General features: G+C 42.6%; 1 protein-coding gene across 1 annotated transcript in view; it reads right to left on the bottom strand.

Annotated features, from left to right (window-relative positions):
- The window catches only part of MOB4 (MOB family member 4, phocein), a 189,075-nt gene that overhangs the window by 54,634 nt on the left and 110,697 nt on the right, over positions 1-23,744 (bottom strand). The window contains exon 5 of the mRNA XM_073558087.1: positions 14,867-14,953. Within this exon, the coding sequence (XP_073414188.1) occupies positions 14,867-14,953 (87 nt within the window). The remainder of the gene's footprint in view (positions 1-14,866; positions 14,954-23,744) is intronic.

The following is a 23,744-nucleotide window of genomic DNA, read 5'->3' as shown; positions in this document are numbered from 1 at the left end:
ATACTTTGGGGTTTCCATCAAAATCTCCGAGCTACGTGACAGATGAAACCCCTGAGGGATCCATTCACTACAATGAGGCAGCAGAGTTAATCTGGACTCCGTTTGGCCTCTGCTCAGCGTCATCCTTCCTTTCAGAGGTGCACAAAACTATGGTGGACTGCGTTTTTATGCACGCCGAAAAAGACAGACACCGCCGGATCACAGGTCCTATGGCGTTCACAGTGCCTCAATCTGCCTTATTATAGGGAATCTTACGCCGGTGGTTCTGTCTGAATCACGTATTTCAGAACTTTACATGGAAACCCCGATGCAAGGGCTCAGCGTAGAGCACAGGATAAATATGCGCTGAGCCGTACTGCAATCTTTGGGAGACAGAATGAACAAATCCAGTGCAGGTAAAGAATAGGTTTTATTTTTTAAGCCGTTCCTCGCACAGTATAAGTGATTAGGCAACTTTATTCTTCCGGTCGGTGTGATTACAGAGATACCAGATTTATATCCTTTATGTTTAGCTTCAGTCACACACTAAAAAGACGCTTTTTTTGCAAGACGTTTTTGCATCGCCAAATTTTGAGCGCTATAATTTTTCCATATTTCAGCCGACAGTCATGTGAGGGCTTGTTTTTTGCAGGACGAGATGATGTTTTTATTGGTACCATTTTCCTGCATATGACATTTTTTGATCGCTTTCAATTTGGATTTTTGTGGAGGGAGAATAAACAAAAACAGAAATTCAGGATTTTTTTTCCTCCGTTCTGCATGTGGTAAAATTGATAAGGCAGTTTTATTCTTCGGGTCACTACGATTACAGCGATGACACATTTACATCTTTATGTTTTGGCGCTTTTACATATTAAAAACTTTTATAAAGAAAATAACTACCATATTTTTCGGACTATAAGACGCACCCCAAATTTTCTGAAGGAAAATGGGGGGGGGGGGTGTGTCAAATGGGGGTCCGTCTTACAGTCCGAATTCAGCTTACCAAGGAAGGAATCAGCATAGGTGGAGGAGTAGTCACAGGAGTCGTTCGGTGGTCCAAGCTGGGGCGGTGGCTCTGTGCTGGGGCAGGGGCTGTGCCCCGGGGAAGTGGCAGCAGTTCTCTGTGTTCCGTGGGGGGCTGTGCTCCGGTGCATTGGCAGCAGCTCTGTGGCGGGCTGTGCTCCGGGGCAGCGACTCTGTGCTCCGTTGGGGGCTCCACCGGCATTTCGTCAAAGCCCAGAGGCCCCCTGCACATCCATTGCTGCCACGTTGCGGTGGCCTACGGGAACATGGCCACTGGGCCAGGGGCGGCGCATGCTCAGATTCAAATCTCAGCAACGAGATCTGAACCTGAGCATGCACTGCCCCCGGCCCGGCCGCCGTGTTCCCGGAAGCCACGGCATCAACAGATGTGCAGGGGCCTCCGGGCTTTGACGAAATGCCGACGGAGCCTCCCCACGGAGCAGAGAGCCGTTGCCCCGGACCACAGCCCGCCACCACACCACAGAGCTCCGCCGCAGAAGCGTATTGGTAAGTATATTGCGACTATGAGACGCACCCCCATTTTCCCCCAAAATCTTTTGGGGGAAAATGTCCGTCTTATGGTCCAAAAAATACAGTATTTTTGAATTGCCTTATGATGGAGCTGTATGGCGGCTTGTTTTTTGCGGGACAAGATAGCGTTTTCAGTGATACCATTTTTATTTACATTCGTCTTTTTGATCGTGTTTTATTCCACTTTTTCCAAACGGCATGATAAAGCATAATTTGCTACTTTTTTTTACGGCGTCCACTGAAGGGGTTAACTAGTGTGACACTTTTCGTGAACAGATTTTTACCAACGCGGCGATACCAGACGTACTTTTTTTTTTTTTTTTTTTTTACAAAAAATGTGTATTGGATTTGTTTTATTATTTTGTAATCTTTTTACGTATTTTTTTACAATTTTTTTTTTTACCTAGTCCCTTTATGGGACTAACTTTTTTCACTTTGATTGCAGGTTTAATACATTGCAATGCTCCAGTATTGCAGTGCATTATACCTATATTGAAAGCTTCAGACACCATGCTGTGAGCATGGTCTCAGAGGCTTTCCGTAGCTTTATGACCCGAGGGTCATCATGACAACCCCAGGTCACCATGGCAACGATCGGGCCCAGCAATAATGTCGCAGGGACACCGATCTTAAGGCAGAGGTAGCTCCCGTCCTTCTGCCTCCCTTCTCAACGCTGCGATCGTGCTTGATCGCAGCAATTAGGGGGTTAACAGCCAGGGACGGCGCAGACACTGTTCCTGGCTGTTAGTGCAGAGGCTCACCCACTGGCAGCGCTGAGCTCCTGCACTGATCAGGCAGGAAATGCTGATACTTCAGCATCTCCTGCGCGATCATGCTGTTATCGGTCAGTCAGACTGACTGATCTCAGTGATCTGGGTGCTGGGACCGACGGCATGGGTCCCTGCACCCGTTGCCGTGCCTCTCAGCTGTCACAGTCAGCTGTCGGCACTCAAGTAACCTGTGTGTTTACACGCAGCGATAGTTTAAATGCATGACGGACACAGTCAGTCCTGATGTGGGAACTGACAACTGGCCATGACTGACTGTGTCCGTCAATGGACGTTAAGGGGTAAAAGTCAACTCTCTTTACCTTCATTGGGGGACACCGGAACCATGGGCTAGTCTGCTGCCACTGACAATAGAGCATGAAAGGGAATCTGTCAACTCCCCTGGGAAGTAAATGACTTTTTAATATGGACATACAGGTAATAGTCCTACCTATATGCCCCGTCTTTAATACTAACCCGCTCCCATGCAAGTCAGTTGTGGTGCCAGAATCCCACACCTGCGCCCTGCACTCCCTTCATAATGTTTAACCATTTCTCCCTTCTATGGGAACTGCATTCTGGGATCTTCTGCGCAGGGGTCAGAGAGTAAGGCTGGGGTCACACTTGTGAGTGCAATGTGAGAAACTCGCGCGAGTCTCTCGCCTCAATACCCAGCACTGCCGCCGGCGGTTCGGACTGAAGCATTCAGCTGCATAGAAAGACATGCAGACGCACACTCTGGTCCTCCCAAGTGCCGGTGGCAGTGCACTCGCAAGTGTGACCCACTGGAGCAGAAGTCGCCAGCACCTGAACAAAAGATATCTGAATGCAGTGCCCATAAAGGGGAAGTTAAGGTACGTATTGTGGAGGGAGTGCGGGATTCTGGCACCACATGTGACGTGCAAGGGGGGAGGGTAGTATTACAATGTATACAGGAGGCAGGAATTTCTTCCAGGCACAGCACGCCCCAGGGCTTGGAGGAAATCATTAGCATAAGCAAAAATAAAGGATTTCTCAACAAGACCGCTAATATGGAGGCATACAGGTAGGACTAGTGTAACATTTCTATTACTGTATGCCCATATTAATAGGTCATATACGACCAAGGGGGGGACAGATTCCTTTTAACAAAAAAAGCAGGCTCTTCCCCTGGAGACTATGCCTAGCCTGCAAGCACCGACTTTATTAATGAAAAGGCAGAAGGAGATGCAAAAGAACGAAAGAATGAAAGAAAAAGTATAAATCAACCTGAGAGAAAAAAACAACTTTAATGAACACCCAACCAAGGGAGGGTGCAGTGTCCCCCAACGAAGACTACGAGAAAGATTTTATGCTGAATACCAAAAAACTTAATTTCTCACTGCTTCATTGGGGGACAAGAGAACAATAGGATGTCCTAAAGCTGTTCCTGCGGTGGGGATAACGAAAAAAAATTCTACACTGTTACTTTTTAGTCACTTTTGCTTAGGCTGCCACCCGTTTGTGAGATCCCATGAAAAACAATACTAACAACTGAGTAGCCAAGAAGCAGTGGTAATTGAAAAAACAGACATAGGCATTATGAAGTAATAGAATATAATGTGTAGATAATATAAAGGCATGAACACCCACAGGATATTGATTATACAGTGCCTACAAGTAGTATTCAACCCCCTGCAGATTTAGCAGGTTTACACATTCGGAATTAACTTGGCATTGTGACATTTGGACTGTAGATCAGCCTGGAAGTGTGAAATGCACTGCAGCAAAAAAGAATGTTATTTCTTTGTTTAATTTTTTTTTAAATTGTGAAAAGTTTATTCAGAGGGTCATTTATTATTCAACCCCTCAAACCACCAGAATTCTGTTTGGTTCCCCTAAAGTATTAAGAAGTATTTCAGGCACAAAGAACAATGAGCTTCACATGTTTGGATTAATTATCTCTTTTTCCAGCCTTTTCTCACTATTTAAGACCCTCCCCAAACTTGTGAACAGCACTCATACATGGTCAACATGGGAAAGACAAAGGAGCATTCCAAGGCCATCAGAGACAAGATCGTGGAGGGTCACAAGGCTGGCAAGGGGTACAAAACCCTTTCCAAGGAGTTGGGCCTACCTGTCTCCACTGTTGGGAGCATCATCCGGAAGTGGAAGGCTTATGGAACTACTGTTAGCCTTCCACGCCCTGGACAGCCTTTGAAAGTTTCCTCCCGTGCCGAGGCCAGGCTTGTCCGAAGAGTCAAGGCTAACCCAAGGACAACAAGGAAGGAGCTCCGGGAAGATCTCATGGCAGTGGGGACATTGGTTTCAGTCAATACCATAAGTAACGTACTCCACCGCAATGGTCTCCGTTCCAGACGAGCCCGTAAGGTACCTTTACTTTCAAAGCGTCATGTCAAGGCTCGTCTACAGTTTGCTCATGATCACTTGGAGGACTCTGAGACAGACTGGTTCAAGGTTCTCTGGTCTGATGAGACCAAGATCGAGATCTTTGGTGCCAACCACACACGTGACGTTTGGAGACTGGATGGCACTGCATACGACCCCAAGAATACCATCCCTACAGTCAAGCATGGTGGTGGCAGCATCATGCTGTGGGGCTGTTTCTCAGCCAAGGGGCCTGGCCCTCTGGTCCGCATCCATGGGAAGATGGATAGCACGGCCTACCTGGAGATTTTGGCCAAGAACCTCCGCTCCTCCATCAAGGATCTTAAGATGGGTCGTCATTTCATCTTCCAACAAGACAACGACCCAAAGCACACAGCCAAGAAAACCAAGGCCTGGTTCAAGAGGCAAAAAATCAAGGTGTTGGAGTGGCCTAGTTAGTCTCCTGACCTTAACCCAATTGAAAACTTGTGGAAGGAGCTCAAGATTAAAGTCCACATGAGACACCCAAAGAACCTAGATAACTTGGAGAAGATCTGCATGGAGGAGTGGGCCAAGATAACTCCAGAGACCTGTGCCGGCCTGATCAGGTCTTATAAAAGACGATTATTAGCTGTAATTGCAAACAAGGGTTATTCCACAAAATATTAAACCTAGGGGTTGAATAATAATTGACCCACACTTGTATGTTTAAAATTTAATAAAATTTAACTGAGCAACATACCTTTTTGGTTTGTAAGATTTATGCATCTGTTAATAAATCCTGCTCTTGTGTGAAGTTTGAAGGCTCTAACTTATTTGCATCTTATCAAACCTGCTAAATCTGCAGGGGGTTGAATACTACTTGTAGGCACTGTATACTGTGACAAAGTAATTGGCAAACTACTGGATGGGAGACATGTAGTACTAAGGTTGTTAGCTTCAGTGGTTTGAACCTAAGGAAAATACTTCAGCACACCAAGTGCTGAAAGGGGTTAATCAGACATTTTAAGGCTTTTTTGTGAACAGCTGAAGAGTGGGTGAGAGGCAGTTCACCATATCACCACCTCAGGGTGTTGTTTAGGAGGTAAATAGCCATCCTTATGAGTCAGTATTCAATGTGCCTGGAGGCGAGAGCTCCAGAGCTTTGTTAAGATAAACTGAGCTGAACTCTTGTTGCTCTTGAGCGGGCAGATACCTGCAACCACATTGACAATGCTGTTCGTTATCTTTTGTTTTCCCATTATGCCAGAAAAGCATTGTTTATTTTTGATGAACTTTGTATTGCATACTTTAATAAAGCAGCAGAGGATTTAAGCGAGAGACGTTCCTGTGTCTACCTCTGAGCAGCCAAATAAGCGAGTCTACCACAGAGTTTGTGCTAAAAGTATGCGCAAAATCCGCAGAAAGCAAATGTGACGTCTGTGAACAAACTGCATGTCCTGAGTGAAGGTGGCTATAGGGATGAAACAGCAGTCAGTCAAAATGGAGGCGCTGACCAAGGACCTGATCCTAAGCCAGCAGCATCACCAGTGGCAAAGTGGCAAGCGACAACTAAAGTCCTCATGCAGCAGATCCAGCTCCAGCAACGGTAGATGGAACTCAAGAGTCCAAGGTCCCAAGGGGTCTGTGACGGGAGTATTCTCCAGAGCAAGGAGGGACAACAGGCCTGGGAACGATCCAACAGATTTATTGACCAGAAAACAGGAACAACACGAAGGTAATTTGCAGAGTCCCAAAATAAGTCCACAGGAAACTGATTCGGGGGCACCTCCCGACAATCCTTGTGCCAGATCACAAAACCATAGTCCTTTAAGAGTCCCAGAAATCCACCACGATCACACAGAGGCCGAGGCTTCCTCAGACAGCCTCGTCCTTCTCTTTTAGCATCCAACTCACATCTGATCTTAAAACAAGAATGTATTGACAGGGCTCCTGGGATCAGCCCATCTGAAGGGGGGTAGGGGTCACACCTACTATTCAATGGTTTGGTCCATCAGAAGATTCTAGAAATGTAAGGGCTCCACTGAGTCTACAGGGTGTGTATTGTAGGTTATCTTCTGCTTAGGAAATCAATAGCCAAAGTTCCACTAGCTGTTGACACAAGCCTAAATTAGATTATGGTCCAGGTACATCACAAGACATTGCAAGTATTGGGGGAAGGAGACATGGTTAATTTACAGCAAATGAACCAGAGAAAAGTTAAATGACATATTATACAAAATACAGGACAGGGCAAAACTACAAATCATGACAATCCCTTCCCCTCCCAATTTGTGTACGTACTAGAGACCTCTACAGGTCACTGGTTAAGTACACACAGGCATGGCTGACAGGACTCAGGGTTCCTCTTGCCTGGACAGTCCATCTGCATTTTGGTGTTGGCTGCCTCTTCTATACTGTATGGTAAAGTTATAGGGCTGCAGTGCCAGGCTCCACCGTAGTAAGCGTCCATTGTCCCCAGAGACTCTGTTCAGCCAGGTGAGGGGATTGTGATCAGTAACCACAGTGAATTCTCGTCCATACAGATACGGCCTTAGTTTCCTAAGGGCCCACACTACAGCCAGACATTCTTTTTCAACAGTTGCATAGGCCACTTCTCGGTCCAGCAGTTTCCTGCTGAGGTAGGCAATGGGGTGCTCGTCCCCAGCTGCATTCACCTGGCTGAGTACAGCTCCCAGTCCATAAGCAGAGGCGTCCGTCTGCACAATGAATCTCCTCTTGTAGTCTGGAGCAGCCAGAACAGGGTCACAGACCAGAGCGTCCTTCAGCTGGTTAAAAGCCTCATCACAGGCTGGAGTCCAGATCACCAGCCGGGGCATCGTTTTCTTGGTCAGGTCGGTAAGAGGCTTGGCCACAGTGCTGAAATGAGAAACAAATTTTCGGTAATAACTGGCAGTGCCCAAAAAAGCCATAACTTGTTTCTTAGTTTGGGGTACAGGCCAGTCTCTAATAGCCTGGATTTTGGCAGGTTCGGGACGGAGCTTCCCTCCTCCTACTCTATGCCCTAGGTACTGGACTTCACCAATCCCCAATTGGCATTTATCTGGTCGAATGGTCAGGCCTGCTGCAAGAAGCAGGTCAAGAATAACGGCTACTTGGTTCAGATGTTCCTCCCACGTCTGGCTGAAGATGGCGATATCATCCAAGTAGGCACAAGCAAAGTCACCACATCCCCGGAGGATCTGGTCCACCATTCTCTGGAAGGTGGCCGGGGCATTCTTCATTCCAAAGGGCATACTTAGGAATTCATACAGACCAAAGGGGGTTATAAAAGCGGACAGTTCTCTCCCTTCCTCCGTCAGAGGGATTTGCCAGTATCCCTTACTGAGATCAAAGATAGTGACATATCGGGATCCAGCCAGTCGGTCTAGAAGTTCGTCAATACGAGGCATTGGGTAAGGATCACTGACGGTATGGTCGTTTAGTCGTCTATAGTCTACACAAAATCGAGTACTCCCATCCTTCTTGGGTACTAACACCACAGGAGAGGCCCAAGGGCTATGGGAGGCCTGGATTACCCCAAGCTGTAACATCTCCTCCAGTTCGTGCTGCATGGTGTTTAGAACTGATTCAGGTACCCGGTAAGGAGCCTGTTGTATGGGACGGATGCCCTGAGTGTCCACATGATGTTGGGTGACGGTGGTCCGACCTGGTTGGGATGAGAAAGCAGCACGTCTCTGTTGAAGCACTCCCAGCATCTGGTTTTTCTGTAAGGAATCCAGGTGATCTCCCAGAGGAACCTGTTCCACAGTGGATGGGGCTCTCGCTGCTTCCACGAGATCAGGTAGGGAGTCCTCATCCTCTTGACCGTCCTCTGAAGCTAACCGACAGCTTGCCATCATTGGAAGGGTCCGGTCATGGTACTCCTTAATCATATTCACATGGACAGTCTTTTGTCTTAGCCCCTGATCATCTAAAGCAAGAAGGTAATTGGTGTCATTCAGTTTTCTGAGAACCCGGAAGGGACCCTCCCATGTTGTCTGCAGTTTATTCTGCCGATGGGGAACAATCATTAAGACCTGTTGTCCTTCTACAAACTCCCGGTAGCGTGCTTTACGGTCATACCATGTCTTCTGTCTGGTTTGAGCCATCCGCACATGACTCTGGGCAAAACTAGCAAGTTGGGCCAGGGTTTCTCGCAGCTTTAGGACATAAGGGACAACAGGGGCCCCTGTATCTTCAACTTGCAACTCCCAGTATTCCTTGAGCAGGGTTAAGGGTCCTCGGACCTTTCTTCCATAGAGTAGTTCAAAGGGGGAGAGCCCAGTGGACTCCAGGGGAACTTCCCGATAGGCAAACAAGAGATGGGGTAGGTATTTCTCCCAGTTTGAATCTCTATCAGTGGAGGCCCTCAGCATATTCTTCAGAGTGCCATTGAATCGTTCACAAAGTCCATTTGTTTGGGGATGATACGGGGTCGTGCGGATCGCTTGTACTCCACAGGTGCGCCACAGACACTGGACCAGCTCTGACATGAACTGGGAGCCTTGGTCCGACAAGATATCACTGGGAAATCCTACTCTGGTGAAAATGGTAACCAGGGCCTCGACCACCTTGGCTGCAGAAATACTTGACAAGGCCACCGCTTCTGGATATCGGGTGGCATAGTCCACAACAGTGAGAATGTACTGCTTTCCAGATTTACTTGGTTTAGCCAGAGGTCCAATGATATCAACAGCTACTCTTTGAAAGGGTTCTTCTATTATAGGGAGCGGTTGCAGGGGTGCCTTTGGGTGATCTCCGGGTCGCCCTCTACGCTGACATATGTCGCAAGTTCGGCAGAAATGCGCCACTGCTTGGGAAATCCCAGGCCAATAGAAAGATTGAGTCAATCGCCTCTCGGTGCGGGTTTTGCCTTGATGGCCAGCAATAGGAATATCATGAGCAAGGTGTAATAGGGGAATTCTGTATTTCTGAGGAACAATCAGCTGTTTGCTATAAGTCCAGGGCTTATCTAGGGAGTCGGCATTGGTAACCCGATACAGAAGTCCATTTTCTCTGATAATTCTTTCTCCATTCTCCCCTAGCTGCCCTATTTGAGCTCGAGCTCTAAAACTAGCTAGGGTGGGGTCAGTCTCCACTTCTTGTCTAAACTGAACTTTATCCCAGGTAACATTCATATTATCCCCACAAGAAGAATCACTCACCGGCTGTGACGGCGGTTCTGGTGGCCTCATTTCCATGGATGGGTTGTACACGTCCACATTTGCTGCTCTCTTGGCTTGACTTCGGGTTACCGCACCGACAAACTGGCAATGAAGATTCCCCACATCATTTCCTAGAAGAACGTCTGCAGGGAGGCCGCTCATCACACCGACCATGCATTGTTTGGCCCCAAAGCCATAATCCAGGGTCACACTCGCTCTTGGAATATATCTCTGGGTACCTCCAGCCAATTCAATGGCAATTCCTGGTCCCTTTTGAATTGCTTCTGGTTGAATTACTCGGGGATCGGCTATGGTGAGAAAAGTCCCAGTGTCACGGAAGCCAACAACTTTTTGACCATCCAGCACGACCTCCTGTAGATGTTTGTGCTGAAGAACAGGTGGCTGGGGCTCGCACCCCATAGACTCCTGGTAGGGAAGCCAGGATATCAGAGTCACTTGGCAAGTCATCAGGCACTGAATCCATCTCTTCTCCAGGTGAGGGGGTCTGTAGATAATGAACAGGCAAAGGCGGTCTGTAGGTGTTCTGCCTCCGTACACCTGGACATTGGAATTGCATATGCCCGGGCTGCCAACATCCATAGCATCTGCGCTCTGGGATTCTTCCTCCACGTCGTAGTCCCAAAGGTGGAGCAGGAGTAATGCGAGGCACAGTCACACGAAGGTCACCATGAGTTGATGGTCTAGTGGGATGGTGAATATTGGAGGCAGAAGGACCAGGGGCCACCAGCGTTGGGTGGCTGGTAGTATTTTTCTCCCTGAGTAGTAATTTTTTCCACTGAGGCTTGATGGTGAGAGCCTCATCAGCTAGAGCTGCAGCTTCCTCCACTGTTGCTGGTCTCCTTTCACGCACCCATTCCCGTATCTCAGCGGGGCACTTAAAATAAAACTGCTCTTTTAGGATGACCTGCAGGAACGTTTCCCAGGTTATGGCCTCCTCTGCCTCCAGCCAGCGATGACATATATGTTTGAGTTTGTGAGCATACATCTAGAAGGACACTTCCTCATCACAGGCTAAAGTACGGAACTGAGTCCTGTAAGTGTCTGGGGTCACAGCATAATGTTCTAGAATAGTCTGTTTAATCTCCGCATACTCACAGTTCAACCGAGGGTCCATAGCTCTATAGGCTGTGGCAGCTCCACCCTCTAAGAGCCCCACAAGATGTCGGACGCGCTCCCTTTCCGGGACTTCCATTAATCGACACTGATGCTCAAAGTCCTGGAAGAAGCCCTCAATGTCACCGGAAACCTCATTAAACGGCTTGAAGTCTTTGCGGGACACTCTGGGGAGTTCCCTCATGGGGGATGCTGTGGGTACAGTCTGTCTGGAGCTTCTCGCTGCCTCCAAAGCGATCTCCCTCTCCAGCATTGCCCTCTGCCCCTCCAGCAATGCCCTCTCCTCCATCCTGCGCTGCCTCTCCTCGGCTCTGCGCATGACCTCCATCTTATATTCTATGGAGACCTCTTCTCCCAGCAAGGCCATCTCCTCCTCGTACCACACAACCCACTGACTTTTTTGGGTATTTACCTCCGGCTGCCGTCTTTCCTCTCTTTGCTGTGAGGATCCTTCCTCAGCATCATCTTGCAGGCGAACTGCTTCCAAAGTCTCAATCAGCTGCTCCTTGGAGAGTCCCTTGTAGCTGACTCCCAGTTCACGGGCCTTTGTTTGTAGGTTCACCGCAGTCCAGTTCTTGTACTCTGCGGTGCTGGTTCCCGATGTTGATGGGCCGTTCTCCTCCATTCCTTCTGCTCCGATCCCACCGCTGCCAACCAGTTTGTGACGGGAGTATTCTCCAGAGCAAGGAGGGACAACAGGCCTGGGAACGATCCAACAGATTTATTGAGCAGAAAACAGGAACAACACAAAGGTAGTTTGCAGAGTCCCAAAATAAGTCCACAGGAAACTGATTCGGGGGCACCTCCCAACAATCCTTGTGCCAGATCACAAAACCATAGTCCTTTAAGAGTCCCAGAAATCCACCACGATCACACAGAGGCCGAGGCTTCCTCAGACAGCCTCGTCCTTCTCTTTTAGCATCCAACTCACATCTGATCTTAAAACAAGAATGTATTGTCAGGGCTCCTGGGATCAGCCCATCTGATGGGGGGTAGGGGTCACACCTACTATTCAATGGTTTGGTCCATCAGAAGATTCTAGAAATGTAAGGGCTCCACTGAGTCTACAGGGTGTGTATTGTAGGTTATCTTCTGCTTAGGAAATCAATAGCCAAAGTTCCACTAGCTGTTGACACAAGCCTAAATTAGATTATGGTCCAGGTACATCACAAGACATTGCAAGTATTGGGGGAAGGAGACATGGTTAATTTACAGCAAATGAACCAGAGAAAAGTTAAATGACATATTATACAAAATACAGGACAGGGCAAAACTACAAATCATGACAGGGTCACTGATGGGTTGCCAAAGGCCACTGTGAAGAACTTAATTTTTTGGAGATGTCACGGTCCAAGCCACATAGCTGCCTGTTGTCCTATGTCAACCGAACCGATGGACTACAGTATAGAGAGGCATTGTTCATATTATGCGTATCAGACTATCAGACCCGTGAGGGGCCACAGTGTAGACTGGGAACTGTGGGATACTATCTGCAATTCATCTAAAATTTTGCCACGATAGCCGCACCCCTAACTGACCTTCTTAAAGGCACCAAGACATCATTGGCCAGTGGTCTTCTGAAGCAGAGATGGCGTTCCAAGAGTTGAAGCTCACCCTATGCAAATAGACGGTCTTGTGAGAAGAACAACTATGCCATTGTAGAGAAAGAATGCTTGGCCATGAAATGGGCAATTGACACCCTGAGATATTAACTGTTAGGCCAGAAGCTGAGGCTAGTGTTGGATCCTGCACCACCAAGATAGAGGGAAAGGAAGGGGAAGAATGCTTGAGTGACTAGGTGATTTCTAGCACTCTGGGACTAGCTTTCTTGTGGAGCACAGGCCCTGGGAACTAAATGACAACTGAGATGCCCTGTCCAGACTTCCCTGTTTAGTGATTAAAGGTGCCAAACAACTTCGGCTTTGGGCATGTGATAAAGTCCCTGGTAAATGGATAGGAGATATGTATTACTGAGGATGTTAGCTTCATTGATACAAACCTAAGAAAATGCTCCTGCACACACTATGTGCTGAGTGGGGTTAATCGGCAATTTTAATTGCTAGGTTTTTTGTCTACAGCTGACGAGTGGGAGGGAGTCTGTTCACCATATCTTGACCCCAGGGTGAGATTTAGCAGGTAAATAGTCAGCCTACTGGGTCAGTGTGCCTGGAACTGAGAGCTCCATAGCATTGTTATGCTAAACTGAGCTGAACTCTGTTGTTCCTGAGAGGGCGGATACCCGCAACCACAGACATGGACTTATTTTGATGAACTATGCATTGGTTTATGATATACTTTAATAAACCAGTAGAAGATTCAAATGAAAAACGGTCTCATGTCTACCTCTGAGCAGCCGCGTGACCGAGTCAACCACAATACATGGTAAAAAGATAACAGTTTGCATAATAGGCGAGAATAAGAAGTACCAGATTGCCCAGGAGAAACCTGTCGGCTCAGAGTGACGCGGTCAGACCTCCTTGTTTAGAAGCCTTAGGTCCAAAAAGGGCTACACAGAGCAGTCTTTGTTGAATATGACCAACAGATTCAAGGATGTTGGAAACCCACCTGTCTGATACTGATTACCTATCCTGTTTATAGGTCACTAAAGTGAACCTGTCATTAAGACTTTGCTAAGTAAACTACAAGCATTGTCAGGTTGGCGCTGTTACACTGATTGAAAGGATACCTGGGTTGAAGAAATCCGCACTGTAGTTCTTGCTTGATTTGTGTTTGCAGTTTTCAGTTAATGAGATTCTGGTGTTCTGGGGCAGCCAGTGGGCAAGGCTTTATGTGGTGGTTTGTTCACATAGCCATCCTTATGAACGGAAATGACAGGTCACTGATCCTTCAGTTATCTGCCTATTAAGTACTCTGCCTGCACTTTAATATTGTGGTCTTTATAAAAAAAAAAAAAAAAAATATTATTGGTTCCAACAAAATAACAGCGCCCGCGTACGCAGTAGCATCTATCAGTAAGCAACGCTCTCAATCTGTGCATGCACTGCCCACAGTGTTCCGAGCCCTGTCGTGTGTCCAAACAGTAGTGTTTGACCACATAAAGATAATCACATTCAGGAGAAATTGCTTACATTTTAGGGTCCATTTTCTCAGATTTTTTCCCACTAAAGTATTCTTTAGTCTAAGCTTTCATTTTTTTCAATCCACTTTGCCTTATTTCTAGTGAAACACTGGAAAGCTTAACAAATTTCCTAACAGCAGTTTAGACTAGCTTAAGGGGTGCAGCTTTTAAAATGGACCAGAGGACCAGTACGGGAGCATTGCTATGTTCAGCAGCGACGATTACGTCTTATTGTGTGCCCTCCTGCTCTGATTCTCAGTACACAGTGGGCAGAATATGCGTAGATTGAGAGCATCGCTTACCGACAGATGCTACTGCACATACACCGATGCCATTTTTCTTTTTTTTTTTTTTTTTTTGAAGACCGCAATATTTAATGCCCAGGTACAGTATTTAAAATAGGAGGTAGGTCACTGAAATTTCAGTAACCTGACATTTAAGCCACAATGATGAGGATGATGAGGCCAGAGCACCAAAATAAAGTGCCTCCCAGGTCGCACAAGAATCTCATTAACTGAATACTGCAAACACAGATTAAATGACCACAAACCAGATTTCTTGAACACATGGATCAGTTTAATCAGTAATGCATCTCATAAATGATGATGATTTATTTTATTTCTGTTAACCATTAAAAAGGTATCAAAACTATAAGATTATCTTGTTTTTCACACTGAGATCATTATGTTTTTAACTAGCTAACAGTGCCAAACCCTTTTTTTCTTCTATTTTAATCAGTGTAAGAGCATCAACCTGACAATGCCTGTAGTTTACAAAATCCCGATGACAGGTTCACTTTAATATCTATGCCTGGGCAACCGCTTTAATCTGACAGCATTGAAACAAAAAGAGCTCACCTCCTTTGGGGTCTTGTGAGCCGCGCAAAGAAATATCCATTGTTCTGTGGCTGTCATCTGAGTGCAGGTTTCAGGATGACATTCAGCCTGCAAAAAAGAAAAAGTTTTGCAAAATATTCAAATACATTGTTTTAACATAATGTGATTTACACTATGTACACACGCTGCGCAAAACACTCAACCACATAATGTGTTGGAGAGCTAAGAGCATACTGAAAAATACTGACGGAATCCAGCACTTAATATACAAATGGAGATAAAAGCATTAAACATTACTGAAAGACATAAAAAAACAAGACATCTTGGAAAATGTAGTGATTAAGCTATAGGTATGACCAGAAATGTTGCAACGTCGACTACAGACTGAGACAAAGATCATAGTCTGAATAAGGATAAAAACAAAGCAGATATTAAAATCTGGGATAACTGCTTGTTTGAGGACAAGAAACAATTAAGAAAAATACATCAGTCCAAAGTTAAAAATTGTATTACTAGCTATATTCAGGATTTTTAAAGCATAGTTAATATTCCCTTCTATACAAGGACTCAACTCTATACACAAACTGGGATCTAGCGGAAATTTTGAAACCTAAATGTTTCTTCATTGCCAAGTGAGATGTTACTATAGACAAAACCATATCACCTAGTTTATACCTGACAACTAAAGAAAATGAAAAGGTACATGGTTGAACACTTTAGGGGTTTTTTTTCCATTATTATTTTTTAAAATATAGTAGGCCCAAATGTGGTTCATGCAAATATGTTTTTGGTAAATAGGCACGTGGTAATTAGCGTGTCTGCGGTCTGTATTGAATAAGAATAACTTGGCACTCAACTGAATGATCCTTTGCACATGAAGTTTTTATTTTTTTATTTATTTTTATGCAGTCCTAGAAAGACATTTCGGCCCACAATCTGCCTTCGTCAGTCTGCCGACTGCTATCAAATCAAGAATTCATATAGAATGTTTTAAGTAATAAATCTATATTGTGCCCCCTATGAAAGTTGAAGAGTTGCACTGTGTTAAATATTAATAATCCGTTAATTTCTTATTACACCCAGTTCTGTAGAATGCTTTAGCTTACATGACATAGGCTATTTTTAAGCTTGGCTCATGGTAGAAAGACAGCTCCATATATGTAGAGACCACGTGCTTTAGGAGACGTATATAATTCATGGCTAACTGTAGAGGTCGCTCTTCTTCCCTCACCATCATGAGAGACAGACACGAAGATGTCGCCTGTGTTGGGCCATGACACGACATAACAGCTGGTATATTACTTGACGGCGATGTGAGAAGCCGAACTGAGACACAGCAGCCATTTGCTATTCAGGATCTCGGAGAGAAGAAGAATACATGTTGCTTTTGCCATTTGGGATCTCAGAACATGATCTAATGGACAATTTCTCTTTCACCTATTTTTATTCACCTGTTTTTCTGTAATAACCTTTCTTTGATGGAAGAAACCAAATAAACCACTATATTTTTATCTGGTAACTAGTCCTGAGTATTTTACAGGATATGCATTATTTTACATTGGAGAGCCAGCCAGATCTGAATTTTTGTACTTTTTTGCGGATTTCCCTCAACTTGCACACACGGGGGATTGGACTTTGCTAACGTCAAATCATATGTGCAAGTTATCGGGAATTCCACTACTTACAAGAATCACATAGAACCTAGAAGTAAGAAGTACCAGATAGATTGAGAAGTACTACAAGTGCCAAAAGTACCAGACCTAAGCCAGACGTGTGAAGACAGGAACCCAGCGTTGTCCATCAAAGGAGCTGAGACATTTCAAGGTAAGATAAAATGGATGTCATTAATTGTCTTGCTAAGCAGAGTAAATTGAAATTTAAGTCTGTAGACAATTCTAATTCAGAAGTTTTATGGTTAAGTTTATATGCCGAGTGTGAACTCGAGAATCAGAGGTTAGATTCTAAGTTTTTCAATAGAGAAAGAGAGAGATTAAAAAATATTCTACAGATGGTAGATATATTTCATAGATCTGTGTCAGAGAAATCTAAAAATGATTGTGTAGAGGATAGTGATATTCCCGAGATTCACTGTAATGTGGAGAAACAGTTACAAGTAGTAGCAGCTATTGAAGGTGACCTTGCAGACGTGGAACAAGATGGAGAAGTAGGAGGAGACTTCAGAACTGACGTAGAGGACGTACAAGGGAAAGATGTACCACTAAAAATAGAAGACTCACAGGCCCAAATCCGAAGTAGCGTGAGGAAGAATTTGATAAAAATATGCCAAATAATTCCTGCTTATGACAACAAAATAGATGTTTGTAGAAACTCTGAGATCTTTGAAAGTTGTTCTGGTAACTTTGATTTATCTAATGAGGAGAAGAATCAGTTGTTCAAAATGTGGATCCCTGTAAATTTTGCTAGGAGATTGTCTTTAAAGTTATCTGGTGAGACACATGAGAATTTAACTGATAAGGACAGATTAAAAATTCTCATTTTTTGTTCATCAAATGAAAATCATCCAGATATTGATATTCTTCAAAAATTAAGGATTGGTCGGAAGGAATGTATTTTTACGTTCATGTCCATATATGAACGTTTGTACAAAATGCTGAGTGAGAATGTCAAAACACCGTCCCTCATAAGGAGTTTTGTAAGCAAATTTTGGTTTCTAAATCCTGCATCTCGTGTTATTGCGTCACAAAAAGATTCTTTGTTTGAATGTGCGCAATTTCTTGATTTTGCCAGGAAACACGAGAATCGTGAAAGGAAAGTAAATTGTGCTAATTTTGTAAAGACAGGCAGAGTAAAATCTTATCAGAAGCCTGTATTAGCAAAGCCTTCTAAAATGAGATTTCCCCAAAATCAAATCTACGAAGAAAGAAAAAGAAAATCACATGTTTGTTATAAACCATATGGAATGATGCAAAAGAACACCGAAAAGACACAAATTTGAATTAAGAAAAATGATGAGTTCTGATTTTCTTTCTGTAACAAAGATGGCCGAATTTAACAGACAGAAACAGGTGGTGAGTGACATCATGGCCTGTAAACTGAATACTCTGCTCCAAGAATATATCAGCTTTAAAATGGCAAGAACCTTTCAGGATATTTTTTGCGGAGAAATAAGTATGGGTGTAGGAATTGGCTAGAAAAAGTAATTATATATATATATTGTGTAACAGTGTTATACAATTAGTGAGTTATATGTAATTATTTTATAGAGTATAATCCTGTAGTTTTATGGTTTGTGGATATATACATAGTCATACAGTATATATATATATATAGAGTGTTTGTAGAAGTAGAAACAGTAGAACTGTATTTTTTAATGAAAATTAAAATCTTTATCAGTAATAATATTTAGAATATGAATATGATATTAACCTTATTTTTTATGTTTCCTTAGAATTTTCATTTCAAAGCAGGACTTAATCGATAAAAATTCTCTTCCAAGGATTTATGCCTTTATTTACACAGGATGTTGCAATAATTGCATGATTTTATATATCTAACCCTTAAAAGGAAATAACCAATTGCTTTTTAAAATGTTCTGGGTGTGTGCTTTTTTACTGCATGGTTTGAATGACAACCTCAACAGGTGAAAATTTCAACCTTGTTCTAATAATAAGTATACCAGACCAGTATACTATGTCCCTGTTCCTTAGGAAAAGAATTTTAAAGGGGGTCTCAACTTTTGCAAAGCAATGGAATTTTTTTTTCCAGGCCTAAATGTCAAGTATAGCTATATATATATATTTATGTCATGTGTATTTGGGGAATATTCAAAGAAATATTAAGAGACTAAATTGAAATAGTTTACAATGCATTGATAATTAGGATAATTTGGGTTAAAATACGTGTATTAAACTTAATATGTGACACAGTCTGAGTGACAGTGACTGAGTGTATGAGCAGCTGCTGAGCGAGTAATGTGATACGTTTGTGAGACCTCAGGATCCTGAATGCATGAGAGGAAAAAAAAAAAAAAAAAAAACCCCAAAGCTTTTATCTTTAGGAAATTATTAGATTAAGATACATAATGAAATATTATCTATACAAACATATATTTCTATATTTCTATAGTAATTATTATTTCTTGATTTAGTTAATTGTGGATAAGTGCAATCGCACAACAAAATAGGAAATAGTTTAGGAAGAAAATCTATTCTTTCCTTATCAGCTTTAGCTCTTTTAAACAGGCACCAGCACAGAGCCTGGTATTCACCAGCTGCATCTGGGAATAGTGGACCTTCCTTCTCTGTCCAAGTGTGTTAATCTTAAACTACATTTAAATTAATTTTTCCAAAGGATAATTTTATGATATTCAAATTAATTTTGATGGTTACACATCTTCAGACAAATAATGGTATAAGCAAGTATAAATTCACATAATTTATACATTAATTATTTTTAATTTTGGTTTTGATAAATGAATTATTTCATGAAACAATATTTTTTGGTATTAAGGGGGAAATATGTTTTTTATCCTGACTACATAATCACATTTGATTAATACCTCTTCTTCACACATTTTAATAGGAAAAAAAAATATTAATAAGGTACAATGGTATAAGTATTGGGTATAATAACAAGTATTATAAAGAGTCATTTCTTTACACTAAGAGGAATTACATGCAAAGTTGCATGATTTGAATATTTTGATAACACAAGTTTATGACAATTATGAAATAATCCAGATCATGGAAATATTAAGGGTGTATGTTACTGAAGACATAACTACACTGCATCAACATAAAGGCCTTATTCTTATTTTTATTCTTATTTTTCATTATTTTTAATTCTTTCACCAATATTTAGTAAAGTAATATCTACTGAGAATATTGCTTCATTAAATATAGCAATTATATGGTTCTATTACTAAGGAAAATGTTTCACTTCTGAGTTATATGCAACAATTCTTTTATTCATTCATTCGCTCACTCATATATTCTTATTTTGGTTCATGGCTATACATTCCTACATATTATTAGTATAATAAATATATTCCTTATTAATAAAGATGATAACACTGGTTACATAAAACACAGTGACACCTATGGGTTGAAAAAGGTAATTACACCTATGACATAAAAAAATGTTCTATCACATAAAAAAATGGATAATAATGTATTATCACTTATTATTGGTTTATTATTTCAAATATTGAAATCCATATACAGTACAAATTCTGATAATTATATGGATATTACTGATTGCTATGGTACGCTGTGATATTATGGGATAGGGAAATTACCAGATTTGGTATAGAATAGGGAATGAAGACTTCAAGCAAGATACTGAAATTATGTTAATAAAGACTTTTCACATTTCTAAACTTCATTGATTTTTATCAGTTGCGAGAAGAAGAATGCCGCGATCCAGAAATCCCAGAAGGTAACAAAGCTGTGATTACTGAGTAATAGACTGTGTTAATTACAAATGCAGTATCCACCACTGACAGTCACAAGTGCAGTATCCACCACCGACAGTCACAATTAAAGTGTCTAACCTGACAACCAGAGGACGATGATCCTATGATGCTGAGATGAACTGTGTTATCACGTTCTTATCAAGTTCCAGAGGTTTTCAATCACCTGTAAAGCTTTGATGTAAGGCTGGTGAACAATAAGGTAATTGTCGGGAGGCTACAACCCTGACATATGTCCTGTGCATTAGGACAAGGACTGGTTATGGTGCTATGTTTAGCAAGGAAGAGTCATTTTAACCCTTGCTTTGCTGACCAAAGACGTCACACCTGTTCAAAGACCAGTACCGATGGAGGATTCCAGAATATCCAAGGCGAGCCAATATAAGCCCAGGTTTTTAAAGATGACACTGCACAGATATTAAAGCTGCATTTCATCTATAGACTTTGTTTCTTATCAACATTTGAATTTATGGACTTTGATTTGATACACCACACAATTCCTACAACATCTATATGCTATAAGAAAACTGTATTTTTAAAAGAACCAAGAAGAAGACAGAAGACATCAAAATGAAGACCAGATGACACCAGATGATGATGACTGGACCTGAGATGCTTCAATTTAGACTTAGGGAAGTATAATTATACATATTTTATATGAATATTGTTCACGACTTACCATAACATGAATTCACATCAATTATGTCATTGAGTACTTATAACGGTAATCTGATATTATTATTATTATTATTATTATTGATATTAAATTATTTTGTCAAAGAAGAAGAAAAGAAGAAAAAAGATCGTTATATTTGAGGGTTCCAATTAATGTCTGTCTCCCTCAAAAGGGGGAATTGTTAAATATTAATAATCCGTTAATTTCTTATTACACCCAGTTCTGTAGAATGCTTTAGCTTACATGACATAGGCTATTTTTAAGCTTGGCTCATGGTAGAAAGACAGCTCCATATATGTAGAGACCACGTGCTTTAGGAGACGTATATAATTCATGGCTAACTGTAGAGGTCGCTCTTCTTCCCTCACCATCATGAGAGACAGACACGAAGATGTCGCCTGTGTTGGGCCATGACACGACATAACAGCTGGTATATTACTTGACGGCGATGTGAGAAGCCGAACTGAGACACAGCAGCCATTTGCTATTCAGGATCTCGGAGAGAAGAATACATGTTGCTTTTGCCATTTGGGATCTCAGAACATGATCTAATGGACAATTTCTCTTTCACCTATTTTTATTCACCTGTTTTTCTGTAATAACCTTTCTTTGATGGAAGAAACCAAATAAACCACTATATTTTTATCTGGTAACTAGTCCTGAGTATTTTACAGGATATGCATTATTTTACACACTGGTAAGTGAATATATACACGAAAGGGTATATATAGTTCCCACTTGAGGATTTTGTTGTTAATGGTCTGTTTGGGCTGTTGTTATGGGACACAATAGAGGACAGAGTTCATATGAGACATGTAGAGGAGAGGTGTCGGCGTGCCGGGCTAGACGCGGTTTCCCCCGCTCGTCTGAAAGCGGGGGAAACCGCATCTAGCCCGGCACGCCGACACCTCTCCTCTACATGTCTCATATGAACTCTGTCCTCTATTGTGTCCCATAGCAACAGCCCAAACAGGCCATTATCAACAATATCCTCAAGTGGGAACTATATATACCCTTTTGTGTATATATTCACTTACCAGTACAACTCTTCAACTTTCATAGGAGGCACAATACAGATTTATTACTTAAAACATATCTATATGAATTCTTGATTTGATACCGGGTTATTACATCTTGATAGCAGTCGGCAGGCTGACGAAGGCAGATTGTGGGCGAAACGTCTTTCTAGGACTGCATAAAAATATATAAAAAAATAAAAACTTCATGTGCAAAGGATCCTTCAGTTGAGTGCCAAGTTATTCTTATTATTCACTTCGGTCTGGGTAACCTACTTGTGCACCTTGTGGTAGGTGCCACGCTATACTTGACACTGCGGTCTATATTGGGCATAAAACATCCTGGAAATAAAAATTCCTGTTAACCGAATTGTTTCCATTTTGAAATATTTGGGCACCAGAAATTGAGTCAGAAGATTTTTAAGCTTTTATATAATCGTTCTGAAAGATTGGTCTTTATCCTTAGCAAAAGGGCACTCTTGAACCCATTCTCCTCTTCTTCTGGAACGCAAATCAGCACTCCCTTCTTTATAAGAGACACTACTTCTCATTTTAGGGCTCTTTGGCTCGCCGCTGAGTGATGATCTTTTGTAAATCACAAAATTTTCCTGGGGGAAGAGAGCACAAAATTCTAGTTTTAACCCTTCTCCTACAGCGCAAAATATCCATGGACTTGGGGAAATCCTTTTCCAGGCAGGAAGAAACTGTTGCAGCCTTCCACTTATCTGGGTCCTAGCATGATTGTCTTCCCGGCTTTTTAGGGAACCCAGGTAAACTCTCATTGAGAGGTCTTCCCTTTGTTCCTTGATTCCTTCCACTTTAGGCTCCCTTTGCTTTGGAACAATCCCTTGTGTTCCTTCTTGATGAACAAAAAGGTCATAAATTTTGGGGTGCTGGTTTGAGTAAATCCTTTTTTTGAATCTGAGGTTTTAGCCAGAACCTCATCCAAGGATGAACCAAAGAGATACTCACCCTCAAAGGGAATGTCGCCAAGCCTACTGTAGACGTAGAATGGTAGTCCCCAGTCAATTCTTCAGCCAAAGAGCCCTTCTAGCTGAATTCAGGAAGGCAGCATATGCGCCTGCTGTCAATCGAACTGCATCAGCAGAAGCATCTACCAAGAAATGCGCTGCCTTTGCCAAATTTGGGAGGTTGGCTAGTAAATAATTTCAAGGACGAGGAGTATGACAAGGAAGAGGAGACATCTGAATAGTAACCACCTCGTTCTCCATCTTCTATTTTTCACTCTTAACTAGAGTTTACTCTTAACTTTCTTGATGAACTGCTAAGCCTTCATTGCCATTAAAAGATTTCTTACATTTCAACCCTGATCATGATTCTCAATTTCCACTCCTTGCATAGCTTTTTTAGTGTAAATGCCTGCTAATTTTCACTTGCATATTGCAAATTCCTTGCACTTTGACATGGACTGATTTTTCCTGGGTCTGTCCTATAAAATATGATAAAAACACAGGCATTTAGGATAATTTACACAGGAATCAACTCTGACTCACCCCACCTGAAGCAGGACTACAGAGGTTGGAGGTGCTGCTTCTGATCCTCCTTCAGGAATCCCTTTTGCAGCATGGTCTTGTTGTAAGGGGAGGTTTTATCCCCTTAAAATGTCCTATCTGGTTTTGCCCAGATAGAGTAGGTGGTGGGCTAGGGATTTGTTCTGCCCCACCCCTCAAGTTCGTACTGCTCCTGTCCGGGGACACGGTGAGCCATATCAAGCCGTGCCCCTGAAGTGAAGTCAGGCGCTCAACTTGATTTCGG

Source organism: Dendrobates tinctorius, unplaced genomic scaffold (assembly GCF_039654945.1).
Source record: "Dendrobates tinctorius isolate UK_male_01 unplaced genomic scaffold, ASM3965494v1 ptg000254l, whole genome shotgun sequence".
In the NCBI taxonomy this organism is placed as follows: domain Eukaryota; kingdom Metazoa; phylum Chordata; class Amphibia; order Anura; family Dendrobatidae; genus Dendrobates; species Dendrobates tinctorius.
The sequence above is the reverse complement of the archived record's forward strand: the minus strand, read 5'-3'. Positions and strand labels throughout refer to the sequence as shown.